At 46.1% G+C, this 15,213-nt stretch overlaps 1 protein-coding gene across 1 annotated transcript in view; it reads left to right on the plus strand.

Annotated features, from left to right (window-relative positions):
- Positions 1–4,866: 4,866 nt before the first annotated feature.
- Positions 4,867–15,213, plus strand: part of nrg3b (neuregulin 3b) — a gene marked incomplete at both ends in the record, with an annotated part of 135,101 nt that continues 124,754 nt past the window's right edge. The window contains one exon of the mRNA XM_083688214.1: positions 4,867–5,755. Coding sequence (XP_083544340.1) covers positions 4,867–5,755 — 889 coding nt within the window. The remainder of the gene's footprint in view (positions 5,756–15,213) is intronic.

A 15,213-nucleotide genomic window follows, 5' to 3' on the forward strand; every position in this document is an offset into this window, starting at 1 on the left:
AGGAGGGAAAGTAGCACAGCGAACTCCAGGGAGAGGCTTACTGTCACGACAGCCTGTAGAGTTCAAAGGCATCTTGGAGGGACTCTCTGCCTCTGCATGGGTAAACAATGCCGTCTGACTTATCATTCACATTAGTCTGGTGTTATTAAAAGGGAATGATCATCTATTCGGAGATATGAATATCCATGGGGCTGTTACTGTGTGCCTTTTGTCACAGTTATTTTCTATTATTTATGATGGCTGATAAAGAGAAACCCACCTCCGGGTGTTATTGTGAATTTATTGTGTTCAAATGTAAAAAGTCCTCTGTTATAGCGGAACTCTGGAGAGACCAGAGCGTGTGAAAAAGGCAGTACATGTTGATGGTTTGATTGTTAGTCGCTGACTGTTAAGGGGGGGGTACATTTGAGGTCTTCCGTCAAAAGGGTTTGGATTGTTGAAGACGGATGCTTATGTAAGTGTCTTGAAGAGAGCACAGACATGTTTTTGCACTGTACTTCTCTCCCACCTGTCTCTCGTTTTTTTCTCTACCTCCCCCTCCTCTCTGTCTCACCATCTATCTTTCTCGCTCACCCACTCACTTTCTTTCATCCTCACACGCCCCTCTTCTCACGGCTGGACACAAACCTTTGTTACTGCTTATACCCGCCTACATTTTATTCTTTTCCTTTCCTGCAAGACACATATCGGTTGTATTGATGGGAACATTTTTTTGTTGCCTTTTTAATTGTTGTAGTTTGCACATCATCTTCCAGAAATGTTTCCATTTCTATGTAATTACAAGAGATTGTGGACAAACACAACGGGTCAATTGAAACATCCTGCGTTTCTCTAATCAAGTTAGAGAGATGGAACTCACTCAGGCACGGTTGGGTTTACTCCCTGCATGAACAAAATTAAATAAAATATCTCACCATCTGCAGGTTTTTTCATTGGGAAAAGTCGTTTTTGAAGAGTAAATATAACGTTTTGGATCGACAGCATTTTTCTCCTGCTGTCTTAAGGTTTAATGTCTAGGAATCCTAATCTTTTTTTTGGTGTCATTATGATTGTTCTGTTGGCCATGGATTGACATGATTGACGTGTCAGAATTGTTGCCCGCTAGTTTGCTTCAGCAAAAGGTGTCCCATCGTGAGAACCTGGGTTACATTTGGTTTTGTCATGGCTGCAAGGGTTGGGTGCAAATGTAACATTACCTGGGGCAATTGTAACACAGTGCTGGGGAAATCCTGGGCACACGAGAACTGCACAGATGGAAGTGGCCACTACATTTGCCACCTCTGTGAATCACACCAATCAGTTTGTGGCTGGGCATCAGGTTATTTTAAACTAGCTTATTATTTATAGTTATTTTAAACTGTAGCGTAATTTTTTGCCTACCTGTTCATGAGGTCTAGTTAAGATGCTTTGTTGCTCAGAGAATGAAGATCTTCTTTTTGATGAGGATCCATCATGGACCAAAACATTGTTACCATTGAATTCAGTCCCTCAAGGTTTTTTTAGATTCCGCGATCGCATAATTCAATGCAAAATACCGGGTAAAAGGGTCCAAGTTGTTTAGTACTCTGTGCAATATAGTGCTGGAACACAAGAGAAAGTTTTCCATCTTATTAGAACTGAGCACATATAATATTTTACTGCTTTAAGTGAAATTAACATTATCCAAACATAAAAAAAACATAAATAACATAACATTTCAGAAAAACTGCAGCAAAATCAAGCAGATATCGCAAAAAACATAGCGAAATCCTAGAGGGACTGATTTAAGGTGTTGAGCATGAGTATATATTAGAGCATAAGTGTATATTTGTTTTGTCTTTCGCATTTTTTAACAATGCCCTCGAGGCCCTGATTTGTCATATTGTCACAGGTAGGGGGAGTTCTCAGATACGACACACAGTGGAGTGCCAGCAAACCCCTATTAAGTGACAATATTGATGATAAATCACAGCCTCGAGGGCATTATTGCTTAAATCATGCCCGAGGACACTATTGCTTTTATACCATGGTTACACAACAAATCAGTAGCTCCCAAAACTACCCACGTTGTCAAGGGAACCTGATCCAGAAATCTACTGCAGCGGAGGTATACCCTAAGTGATTTAACCGTGCCGCTATCGTTATTACGTCACGGCTTCTAACGTCTTTAGGCCAATCACCGTGCTTGTTTTCATCAACCCATTGTATAATTTTAATTCATTACCTGGTACTAAATGGTCACTAGTGGTACTGTACTTGTCATAACAAATATTACAGAACCAAATCAAAGTCGTACTAAACTATCGTATCATTTCTAAGTAATATCTGTACCATTTAATAGTGCCAACTGTTGTAAAAGTGCCACTGTTGCACTGGTTGTCATGGCCAACTTGTATAACAATATCACCTTATTTTCTACCTTTAAAATTGTTGTTTTTTTGGGCCAAGCTGTCGTAATGGTGCATTGGCTCATGGTTGTATGTTTTATGCATGGTTATTCCTTGATGCTGTTAGTCAGTCACCGAGCCTTGCAGATTTGGCTCTGATTGGGTATCTGCCCAGCACCGATGTCCCCTGGGAACTGTAAAATGAGGGTTTCATCGACTGTGTGTCGACGGATCAGGTTGAAGGAGGGCTTCAACCCACCCATAAATGATGAGCCTGACGTTTGGTTTGTTTTTCTTTCCTGCACTGCTGGTGGGAGACTGGGGGGGGGGGATAGCGCCTCCCTACTCTACCTCCCTCCTTCTCTAGCTTGCTCTCGCCTCGCCTCTCCTCTCCTCCCCTCCCCTCCCTCCTCCTTCCCTCTCTCTCCGCTCCCTGGGGTGTGTCTATAGCAGCTCCTGTCCGGGGCGGGTGGGTTGTGTGTTGTGGTGTGTTGTACACTGCCTCCTTGTCTCTGCCTCTGCTGCTGCTGCAGAGCTTCCAACAGGATCTCTGCCTCCTCTTTCTTTTTCTCTCACACTCTCTCTCTCTCCTCTCTCTAACACTCTCTCTCTCTCTCTAACACTCTCTTCCTCCTCTTTCTTTTTCATACTCTCTGTCTCTATCTCTTTTTCTCTCTCTCTCTTCTCTTTCTTAATGGTGATAGAGGAGGCAGTGTGATCTCTGTCATACGCACATACACACACACACACACACATACATTTATAGGCATGCACGCGGTGTTGGGGGGCAGGAAGGGATGTGGCAGTTGTTGTTTGTCAGTCTGGAGTCCTGCAGACAGCATTGGAGGAAGGGAGGAGAGCACTGGTCGGGAGCCTTAAAGCCCACATCACTCACAGCGGATTGAGCGGACCTCTCTCTTCTCATTCTCTCCCCCCCACCCCCCCCCCCCTCTCTCTCTCTCTCTTCCCCCCCCCTCTCTCTCTCAATTCCTCTCCCCTCAGTCTGCAGCCTCCAAGAACAGCCGCCGCATCAGTTTTTCAGAACAGCACCAGCTTCCCCCTCCCATTCTCCTCCTCCCATCCTCCTCCTCTCTCTCTCTCTCTCTCTCTCTCTCTCTCTCACTGTCTCTCTCTCTCTTTCTCTCACTCTACCGCTCGGTCTCTCTTTCCGTGTGTCTCTCTCTCGCGCGCGCGCGCTGCTCACTCCGGCTCTCGTCAGTGTGGGAATGTAGCGGTACAGATGAGCAGCCAGCCCGGAGGTTTTTCCCCATGATTTCTACCGCAATGACAGGCAGCGGACAGACAGCTGGAGACGGACGGACGGTCCAGGAGATCTGAAGGGAAAAGGATTGGAAGGGGATCAGTTGGATTTAACCCCCCCGCACCCTCCACCCCCCCCCCCCCCCCCTACACCCAACCCTCCATCACAGCCCGCAGCCTGATCCTCTCTCTCTCTCTCTCTCTCTCTCTCTCTCTCTCTCTCTCTCTCTCTTTCTCTCTCTTCAGTTCCACTGTCTCTCTCTCTCTCTCTCTCTCTCTCACTGTATGTCGGATTACTGTCGCCCGACCGCTGGAGCAACACTGTACGGGGACAGCAGGGGCAGAGAGCGAGGCTGAGCCGAGGCTGAAAAAGAGAGCTCCGAAGTGGGGAAGAGAAGCTCGGAGAGGAGGAAGACCCTTCAGACTAGGAGCCTCTTCTGGAACTATACCGTAGCCTGAGCCCCCATCCACCCACCTCACCACCTCATTAGAACAGAAGTGGCTTTGAAAAAAAACGGCTTTTGGTGTCGGGGAAAAAAGGAGGAAAAAAAAGGAAGAGTTGGAACCGCAGAGGGGTGGCTGCCCTGACTGGGGTTTGTTTCATCCGCACAGACACACACATCCAGAAACGCGGACGGACACACACACACACACACACACACATACACACACACGGATTTACCGCTGCAGCTCGCTACACCGTGGATCGATGTCCTCCCTGCCTGCCTGTCCTTTTTTTCTTCGTTCCCTTTTTTATCAGGGGAGTGAAGCATCCTGGGATTAAGCGTCGCTTTGTTACCGCTGAACTACACAGGCGCGACCCCCTCCGCCACCTCTCTACCCCCCCCCCCCCCCACCCCCTCCCACTCCACTTTCCCACCTGCCCATAGATAATCTAACCTGTGTTTGTAGGTGTGTGTGTGTGCATGCGTGTATGTGTACATCGCTCTGCGCCAGAGGGAGTGTAAATTGCTTGTGTATGCCATTTGTGTGAGATGCTCGGGTTGTAATTACTGGTACGTGTCTGTGGGTGCTCTTTAGTGAATGTGTGCGTTTGTGTCTCTGTGTGTGTCTGTGTGTGTGTGTGTGTGTATGTGTCAATGTAGGCATTGTGTGGGTGCATTGGTAAGATGCCCAGTGTTGGTCTAGTGCCCCGTCCCCTCCCTCTTTGCATGCCCTTTTGTCATTGGGCCCCCGGCTTGACCCCCAACCTCTGAGAGTGCGAACCACGCTTGGCAGGATGAGTGAGCGCTCTGGAGCGAGCAGCCTGGGGGTGATGACCCTGGAGGAGCCAGGCTCTGAGGCTGAGCAGGCCTCTCCCAGGGCCCAGGGACCCCTCCGCTGCGGCCCCTGCGCCGTGTGGCCCCGCCAGCAGACGTGGCTGTGCGCCGTGCCCCTGGTGATGGGCTTCGTGGGCCTGGGGCTCAGCCTGATGCTGCTCAAGTGGATTGTTGTGGGCTCCGTCCAAGACTATGTGCCCACGGACCTAGTGGACGCCAAGGGCATCGGGCAGGACCCCATCTTTCTCTCCAAACCCAGCACCATGCCCAAGGGGCTAGACACTACCACGACCACCACCTCTACTGCCACCACCATCTCAGCCATGCTGTCCACCACTACCCCCCTGGCTGCGGATGGCACAGCCCCGGCACCGAGAACTCGATTCGGGGCGCCCGCCAACCATTCCGCCGGCGGTAGCCCTGGCAACGGAGGCGGCGGGGCTGTGTCCGGCGGCTCCGGCAACCGGGCTCCACACCTCCATAACCGGGTCGGCACCCGCGTGACAGGGACGGCCACCACCACACGTGCCCCCCGGCTCGCCCCACCCGAGGGCAAGGAGGTGACCCCGCCGCGCAGCACCACCGTACGGCGAGGCGGGAGCGGCGGGGGCTCCGGTCGGAATGGAACCCCCAACTCACGATCCGGACCGACCTCCTCCTCCACGAGTACCACCGCCACCGCCACGGCGGTCGCCGCCGCCTCCACCACCACCACCGCCGCTAAGACCGCGACCAAGGTGCTTCCGCCCACCTCCCCACCGTCCCCCCCGGCCAAGCCCACCCAGCGCTGGAACCATGGACGCCCCAATAAAGGTCCAGCCACACGCCCACACCACCGCTTCAGAACACGTAAGTCTGCTTCTCCAATAAGGGAGGGGGGGGGGGTGTCTAGATCTGGGTGTGTGTGAGCTCCTGAGAGAGACAGAGAGAGAGAGAGTGTGTGCGTGCGTGCGCGCGTGCGTGTGTGTGTGTGCGTGCGTGTGTGGGTGAAAATGGAAAAGAGTGTTCCACAAGAGTGTTGGTTATAAGAACAGATTGTCATTAATTATCATACACTATTGCTGTATTGCTGAAGAAAAAAAAACCCTACTTTGTATGATCCATAATCTACATATGCATGAAGATGAGCTCCTAGAAATGCATAAACAGGAGGCTACATTATGGTATTTGCATTGCCGTGTTCATTAACGGCGCATATAAACCGGGAAAGTACTCTATTTTTCCGTTCTCATCTCACCGTTGACTTATTATCGCAATAAGAATTGTTCCTCCTGTGATCTCCACGCACTTGATATTAGTATCATTCCACAAAGCCTTCCCTATCTCGGAATCGGGTTTCTCTGCTGAGGATGGGGAGGATATGCGGATGCTGGGATGTATGCTGTGACTGGAGTTGACATTTCACCTTTTTGAAAACAAATATGGATGCATGGGAGCAGGAGAGGATGGGGACAGGGCAGCTCTCACCTCCTGTCTGGGTGGATCAGGTGGCGAGACCCAGATCCCATTTAAGATTCAAGTGAAGATATGAGCACTGTGCTGCTGCCGCAGGTATGACAGGCTGACTCTGGAGGCCGCGCCACAGGGAGAGAGAGGGAGAGAGAGATGGAGGGAGAGGGAGATTCATTGAGAGAAAGAGAGAGAGAGGCTTGAGAGAGAGAATGAGAGAGGGAGAGAGAGGCAGAGGAGGAGATAGGAGTGTAGAACGCAGGCCACACTACGGAGAGAGAGAGAGAGAGAGAGAGAGAGAGAGAGAGAGAGAGAGAGAGAGAGAGAGAGAGAGAGGAGAATGGATAGCAGAAAGTAAAAGGGATGAGAGGGATACATGGACAAAGGGAAAGAGAGAGGGAGAGCGATATCGAAAGAGAGAGGATGGAAATAGGAAAAACAGGAGGAAAGGGAATAGAAAATGCAGGCCACACAACAGAGAGACAGAGAAGATGGGGAGAGATGGAGATGGCTAGGAAGATGGAGGAGGACAGGGAGTAGAGGATTGGAGCTCTGAATTTTGCATATTTAGTATTTTCTTAGCGGGAGGCTGCCAGATAATTTATTACTCGAGGGAACAGTTCTTTAAACATCACGAGGGATGTTTTTCGTCACGTTTGAATGGCTATGTGTGATTGGCTATGTGTATGTGTGTGTGTGTTTGTGTGTGTGTGTGTGTGTGTGTGTGTGTTTGTTGGAGTGTGTGCATGCATGCATATTGACTGTATACTTGTCTATGCCTATTGCATGGGCTCTGTGTCACTTTCTCTTTGATAACATCTTCAAAAAGAATATGATATTCAGCAGGAATATGCATCTCATAATGGTTGGTAAATACAGTGGATTTAAACGCATAATTTAATTTCACATAATGTCTAGTTGGCAGGAGTACGCAGAATCAGTGGCAAACTTGCACAAATGTAATTCAGTTTAGTGTTAAAAATCAAGTGTTTAGTTATTTAGTTAATGCAGTGGGAGTAAACAATCACAGCAAATCTATTTTGTCTGTCAATATTAACTCATTATCTCATAGAATGTCACATATGGCCATAGAGATTTGGCTAAATTGCATTACGGTACTGATACAGAGAATGTGACTGAAACAGAGACTTTTATTGGGTAAGACGTATTATTATTGTGTTTTTATGGTGTGCTGACGTAATATTTCTCCATTTTGGCAGGAGTCCCAAACAATACTCTACAACTGGGAAACCAGCTTCAGTTCAGCGAATACTTATTCCCAGTTTAATGCTTTGGCCCAATCCACGTCAATGCTATTGATTCTTAATGGTCAGACACCGTGTGGAAGTGAGATGGAGGCTCCGTAGCCTTAGATATCCATCTTGACTCGCTTTAGTTGAATGTCAAACCACATACATGTATGTATGACTCTTGAGACGCACTGCAAGAGATCATGGATAGAGGGGGGGCTGTCTGCTCAAATTTAGCTAATTCTATTACGCAGATGGAGACATCACACAGAATATCGTTCTGCCTTCCTCGTTCGGCTTCCTTCTCCTGGGTGGTGTATTAAGAGCACAGGGACTAGAGGATAGAAGTCGAAATGGCGCGTGGTAGTTAAAAAACTACTCCATGGGGTATGCATACAACATTGATAATCAATAAGCTTAGCAAAGCAGGCTAATTAAAGGAAATGAATAAAAATAAGCGAGGTTAAAGGCCGTTAGGTTGAAAAGGTGATTGACACAGCACATCTCAATAATTCGGAAAACAATTTTAACGAGATTTATTTGCTCGTAATTGGTCATACAGTATGTCGTGCTTGTCTACGACCTCACGATCACACGGTATGTTGATAGTTAGACAATGCAAACTCTGAGGAAACATATTTAATTTGGATCTATTTTTTTTTATTATTATTTATTAAATGAATCTATGTAGAGTGCGACATCAGAGCCACCATTTGAATAACAGTGCTTGTAAAGCATTGGCTAAGGTTCTGGTGAGTGGTTTTTATGATTCTTAGTGATTGTTATCTAGCAGGAGGGTTGGGGCCTCAATGGGGTCGAGCGCTGATATATTTTCTTCGCTGGATATTACTTGTGGTGTGATAGCACTTGGGTGTCCAGTGTTATGGCTATAAAGCATTAAAAGATACTCCAGGTCGGATGACTATTCTTTAAAGGGAATTCCAATAGGTGTTTCCCCCGTAGCTAACAGCTAGGTTTATTAAATGTGTTCCACATGCATGCCATTTGTAAAATCAAGCGTTTAGTTATTTAGTTAATGCAGTGGGAGTAAACAATCACGGCGAATCTATTTTGTCTGTCAATATTAACTCATTATCTCATTGAATGTCAAATATGGCCATAGAGATTTGGCTAAATTGCATTACGGTACTGATACAGAGAACGTGACTGAAACAGAGACTTTATGTGATGTTATGTAATGAACAAATAATGTATTTGAATCTACTGAGTTGGAAGTACGCAGTGTTGTCAGGAGGGACAATGGTGATGAAATTGTCTGTAAGGCGTAGCTTTAGGGACGATAGCGTTTATCTCCATCTAGCTTAAGTGATCTCATGTTTAAGGTGGATCCTTATGGTAATGCAGTTACGGGAGCCATGTTTTAGGTGAAACTGTATGGTAATGTGGTTTAAAGCAGTAGTGAGGATGTTTCACGAGCGCAGGTCTGGATCAGGGAGACAGTAACATGATTTGAATATCATTCAGGTCATTCTGTCATTCAAGCTCTAAATGAATCTCTCCATTTCCAGGAGGGAAACATGGTCTATCCATTAGGCACCCCCAGAATATTTCACTGAAACCTCATTCTCTCGCTCTCCTTCTTCTTTATCTCTTTCTCAGTCTCTCTCTCTCTCTCTGGTTATTGTCTCCCATTCTGCCTATATCATTGTCTGCAGACTGTAGCATCTTTGTCTGTTTTCTTTTGTCAGCTCCTCTCTTTCATACATATGCATGTACACCCAAACAGCTAACACACATAATTGGTGTACCTGTGACACATCACGCACACATGCACTCGTCAACAAAATGAATAACCGAAATATTTGTCAAACACCTCTTTTTCTGTGGCAAAAGACAAGACGATAACAGACTGAACAGACCCAGAAAAAAAACGATATCTAAATGAAAATCATTGTTCGTTGTTGTTGACTAAAACTAAACAAGACGAAATGATAAGAGTTTTTGGAAAGAGGTGCTATTTTCTTGGTCTAATCGAAAGCATGAATGCATGACATTAGCAGAACTGTGTGACTTTCTCATTGCAATGTTGCAATGTTGTTATTGGTGGAAAATGAATACCATGCACAGGTTAGTTGCAAGTCATGACCACCCCCACCTCTGCCTGTCTCCACCCTGGCCAAAAAACCCTTCATTGAAGCAAACGGGCACGCGCTTGCTGTCCACAGAAAAAGGAGCTATTTATCATGTTGATTCAAACAAGGCAGAATGAAAAGTTTCCACGGGAGAAGAAAGCTTTGCACCCACGAATTTACAGCGGAAAATACGAGACAAGACAGTCAGTGAATCTTCGCATTTGAGAGGGGCGGTTAGTTTGAGTAATACGCTGCACTTGTCACTGATTTACAAATCACCTTTGGTAAAGAAATAAGCACCGATTTTGTGATCAATGTCAGCAAATCTGCCTGGCTGAGGCTGATCCTCTTAAACTTTATAATAATATATGCGATTTAGCTGACGCTTTTGTCCAAAGCGACTTACATTGCAGTGAGTGCATACATTTTTCAGTATATATGGTCCCAGCAGGAATCTAATCCACAATCTAAGCGTTGTTAGCGCCATGCTCTACCAACTTAGCCACAAAGGACCACTGAGTACCACTTTATGTACCATGTACAGGGGTGTGACTAAATCTGCTGCAGAGTAATTATTCAGCTAATTTGTCTGTTGGGAAGAGAAGCGATAGGATGTTATGCAGAAAAATATGTCAGTAGGACAAGCTATATGTTTGAGCACAAGGACGTCAGTGATTTATGTTTACGATGGGTTAATGAGGCAATACAAATGTGCTGTGACTAAAATGAAATGACATTAAGGCGACTAAAACAGCCCATAGTTTTCATCATTTTGACAATAATTAGACTAAATCATGATTCAAGTGAAAAAAATATGACTAAAACTTAAGGCTATTTTAGTAAAAATGACTAAGACTAAACAAAATCTAAAATATGGTATACACACGCACACACACGCACACACACACACACACACACACAAAACACTACACTATTGTACCTCTGTGACTGTTGATTTCCAGTAGTCTTGAGCCTCCCCCCCCCCCCCGCGCACACACACACCCCCCGCCCCCGCTATAAATCTCTATTAAGATTCCTTGGACTGAGCCTCATTGCTCCCTCTGTAGGTAACCAGCCAGAGGATATGCTGTAGCAGTGCACTGTGTGAGTGTGTGGGGGAGCGTGAGACATTGTATTTGGAGCTGTGCTGGCTGGATTCCCATTTCTCTGATAGGTTCTAGGGTGGCTGGGAACCTTCCCTAGCCGACACATCATTGTAATTCTGTGCACACCTTAAAGTGCCAAGTCAAAAAGCAGGCGTGCTGGAGCGGAATTCTTCCAGGTAGGAGAGCACGCAGGCATGACATGAAAAGAAAAGAAAAGAAAAAAAAACGTTGGGTGGGTGGTGGGGGGACGGGACGGGACGGGGGGCGGGGGGGGAGAGAGAGAGAGACACAGATGGGCATCAGAGTGACAGAAAAGAATAAACAGACATACATCTGCCACGACATGAGCAGAAGGGTTTTGGGATGTCGGGTTTTGGGATGTCGCAGTTGAGAGAGTGGAGTTGATGTTTTCCTGACAGGCGAGCCCCCCGTGTTTTTCATGTCCATGGCTGTGCATGTTGCCTTAGTACGAGTAGGGGCAGTGGAGCATAGCGTGTTGGGGATTAAAAACAAAGATATAAATCCAGTTTGTTCTCTTTCTCCAGGGAGGTCAGGCTCAGATTTGCCTCGCTGCCTCTGAGGCCCTCTGTCTGTCCCTCCCCAGATGCGTTCTCTGTCTGTCCCTCACCAGATGCTTTCTCAGTTGTTCGCATGGGGCTTTGGGGTGATGGGGGCCAGCCTTGACAGGGCACTTTGTGTTGCTTCACAGATCTACAAATATCCAATGGTACTAAAGAACTGGGCATTACCCTCATCCTATATATCCTATATATACATCCTATACTGTCTAGCTGCTGCACGGATTCCCTAATCTGCATCTACATATATAGATATAGATATAGATATAGATATAGATATAGATAGATAGACAGACAGACAGACAGACAGACAGACAGACAGACAGACAGACAGACAGACAGACAGACAGACAGACAGACAGACAGACAGACCGATAGATCGTTTCCTGGCCATATGACCCCCCCCCCACCCGGTGGGATGTGTGTGTGTGTCGATAGATAGATAGATAGATAGATAGATAGATAGATAGATAGATATAGAAAGTCATATATATGTGTAGATTAGGGAATCTGTGCAGCAGCTAGACAGTACAGTAGATGTTAGCTTGGTGGTGGTAGGAGGTTGAGACAGAGAGAGAAAGAAGAAAGAAAGCTAAAATGAAAGGAGTTTCAGAGACAGCAATTAGGCGACCGAGCGGGACTGAGGGACAGTTAGATATCTCATTACCATTCCCCTTCCAATCCTCAAGCCACCATTTTACACTTCCTGGTATGTACCCATTTCTACTTTGGTCCTTTTTGTCCTCAGGCTATCATGTATATTTCATGAGACTACAGGACCTTATTCAATCAACTCGGTAACCAGGCATCCATGCATGATTCCAGAGTAAACTGCCGGGCCAAATATAACAACATTCACTAACACTCTTCAAGAGCCACCAAACCGCCTGTATGTAACGCATTAGTGTGGTGTCTCAAAAGAGTCAAAGTTGCAATATCCCTCGATATGTTCTATAGATATCATATGTTCATGCTTTAATGTTACACTCCAGTACTTATAGTCGAGGGACCCTGAGATGGATGTGAGTGAAGTCCATCAAAGTACCACAGGAGGCCATCATAGGCTTCTCTAATGTCACCAATGTGATTTATGTGGGCAAAATGTCCACCGGGACATTGGGGTGGATGGTGAATGGTGGTGCTGAAATATTAATCTATGGAAAGGGAAAATTGTGGGACGTGTGGGGCAGGAAATATGAATAATTGATAATCCCTTTTATAAAGTGCTCAGTATGTCCCATAATACTTTAGACTAATGCTGGGAACATGATGTGGTATTTACGTTGACTTTACCGCAGACTTGTTCAGTAGGCCGAGTCATATTCAAAGGACCACACCCCTGTTAGCGTGATGGGATAACCTGTGTCGGAGGATTTAGGCGTCCCAAAACAAAGCCTGTAGGACCTCTTCGTACATCCGTTCTTTCACATATCAGCTAAATTGACTTGTTTTGTTATGCGCTTGTGGAGTTTGCATTTCCCACAAGAAAAACAGAGACCATAGTTAATGGTTATGTTGCCATAATACCGCCGCAGAGAAATCAAAGCGTTATCGAAATGAGAATAATCGTAAGTAAACAGCAGGAGCATTATTCTCTCTGTTTATGTGGAGGGTTTTATTTACTTATTTATTTTTTTGTTTGGGGGGAAACATTTTTCAAAAACGTGAACAGGGGAGCTATTTACGCCGGCTCGCTCATTTGAATACATCCAGTCGAGCTCACGTCGCGCCAGTCGGGTCCAGATGCACGCTGCCACTTTGCGGATGGATACGCGGTGTTGAGCTCCCGCTAATGTCTCCCCATTCATTCATATATATGCCGCCAATGCAGGCGCCGCTTACAATGGTTCCAGGGTAATGAGATATAGCATGGCAGGATTGCATGTGACTGTGTGGCACTGGAGAAGAGGATTACAGTTCATCATATCTGATCTGGGGCTGTTAGATGTGGCTATTGAATTACAGACCCTCTGGGAACAGGGTTCCGGTATCAATTTGCAAACGGACACATGGAAGCAGAAATGGAGTTTGGGGGAGTGGAGGGGCTCCCTGGCAGGTTCAGATGGTCATTATCAATCCGATAACAGCCATTTTAGTTGGATAATGGTGGCCCTGCGTGAGGATACTCGACTGCAGTGTGACGCCTGCAGCTCTGGGTCTTATCGGCCGGGGTTGATTGTAGAACAGGGCCGGGGTTGATTCCATTTGAATTAAGTTCACTCAGGTACGGAATTGAAATGATGTTTCAAAATAAAAAACAATTAAAAAAGAGAATGAAAGTAAATGACACGTTACTCTTCTTGAACTGAACTTTTAATTTAAATAAAATTTGTTTGGATTTTTGTCCTGAATGGACAAGGCGGAAATACAACTAGTATGGGCCAGTGTTGTACGTATGTATGAAGGTCGATTCCTTGTCAACATTTCTTTTTCAGGATTCCAGAACATCAGTCGTTGTCAAAGACATGGCTGTTATTCAAGTCACGACTCAGATCTCGGCTCATCTCCCTCACGGCCTGGATTTAAAATGGCCGACCCCAGCAGCCCTGGGTACTTAGCACTTCCAGTAGCAGCTGGGTACATCATGAGCTCTGAGGGAAGTGTTGATGGTGGAGGCTGTCAGTAGGACTGATTCACGCCAACGTGTGGCTGTGTGCCAAGAGTGATGGTGGGTTGTGTGCCACCGGATCCTGGTTAAGATGGAGGAGGCTCCGCTCAGGCGCAGGAGGTGGAGGTCACATCTCATCACCCTGCTATCCTCCGCTCTCTCACTCCTTCTCTCTCTTTCTCTAGCTTTGTCTCTCTCTTTCTTTTTCCCTCTTTCCTCCACTGTATCTCTCTCTCTCTCACTCACTGTCTTCCCCTCCCCTCTATACTGTAACTCTCTCTCCCCTCCTCTCTCTCTCTCTCTCCCTCTCTCTCTCACACACACTCTCTCTCTCTCTCTCTCTCTGTGGGGTTCTATTTCAACTTCACATGAGGCTGGGGCTATGTTTATCATCCAATGAGAGCTGTGGTGTGACTTGTTAGTTCCATCTTTTTATTTTTTTTATTCAGTTTTTCCTTTTCAAGTGTGCTCAAATACTTGCACAAATCTGTCGGATATGGATTCTCTTTTGCTGTGTGAAGTATCGGATCTAGAGTCTATTTGCTTTGCTGCAATAAGTCAATCGTTCCTGACTGGAATGGCTAGATCTAACATGCGCTTGTATGATTTTCCCCAACATTGTAATCGCTGAGTCGCAGTAATGTTCTTCATAGTCTAACAGACTCTCAAATTAAATGGAGAGTCTGATGGGGCACCCATCCAAAAGTGCTGATGGGAGGCGATGCATGAATTTCACCGACGAATAGAGAGGAGTGCTTTTTTTATCCAAACTTGAATGCACACTGTTCAGCTGCGAAATGCTGGCATCGAAAACCTCTCCAAATAACTCTGTTTTCATTTTGTGCAATGCACATTGGTTTGTAAACAATAGCCTTGGTGGAGGAGGAGGGTGGAGCCTGCAGCAAGAAGTTTATTGGGGTGTGGACTTCCTAGCGCTTTCTGCCCGCCCAGAATCTCAATCGAGATAAGAGATTCTGGGATCCGAGATTATGTTCTTCATAATCAATTTCCATGCCATTTCTGTTGATGCCTTCTCTACCTGCACAGGAAATGATCCGGGTAAACTAATACTTTTTTGTTTTGATACATCTGGTATATTGCAGATCGCTAGGTCAAGCACTATCGTTTGTCTCGATGTATCCAGTAGCCTAAATTCAGAGGTTTAAAGGAGACAAATGGAAAATGGTTGTTTAGAGTAAGTCCAAAAAAATGAAAATGGTTGT

Source organism: Argentina silus (genome assembly GCF_951799395.1).
Source record: "Argentina silus genome assembly, chromosome: 16".
NCBI classification, from domain to species: Eukaryota; Metazoa; Chordata; class Actinopteri; order Argentiniformes; family Argentinidae; genus Argentina; species Argentina silus.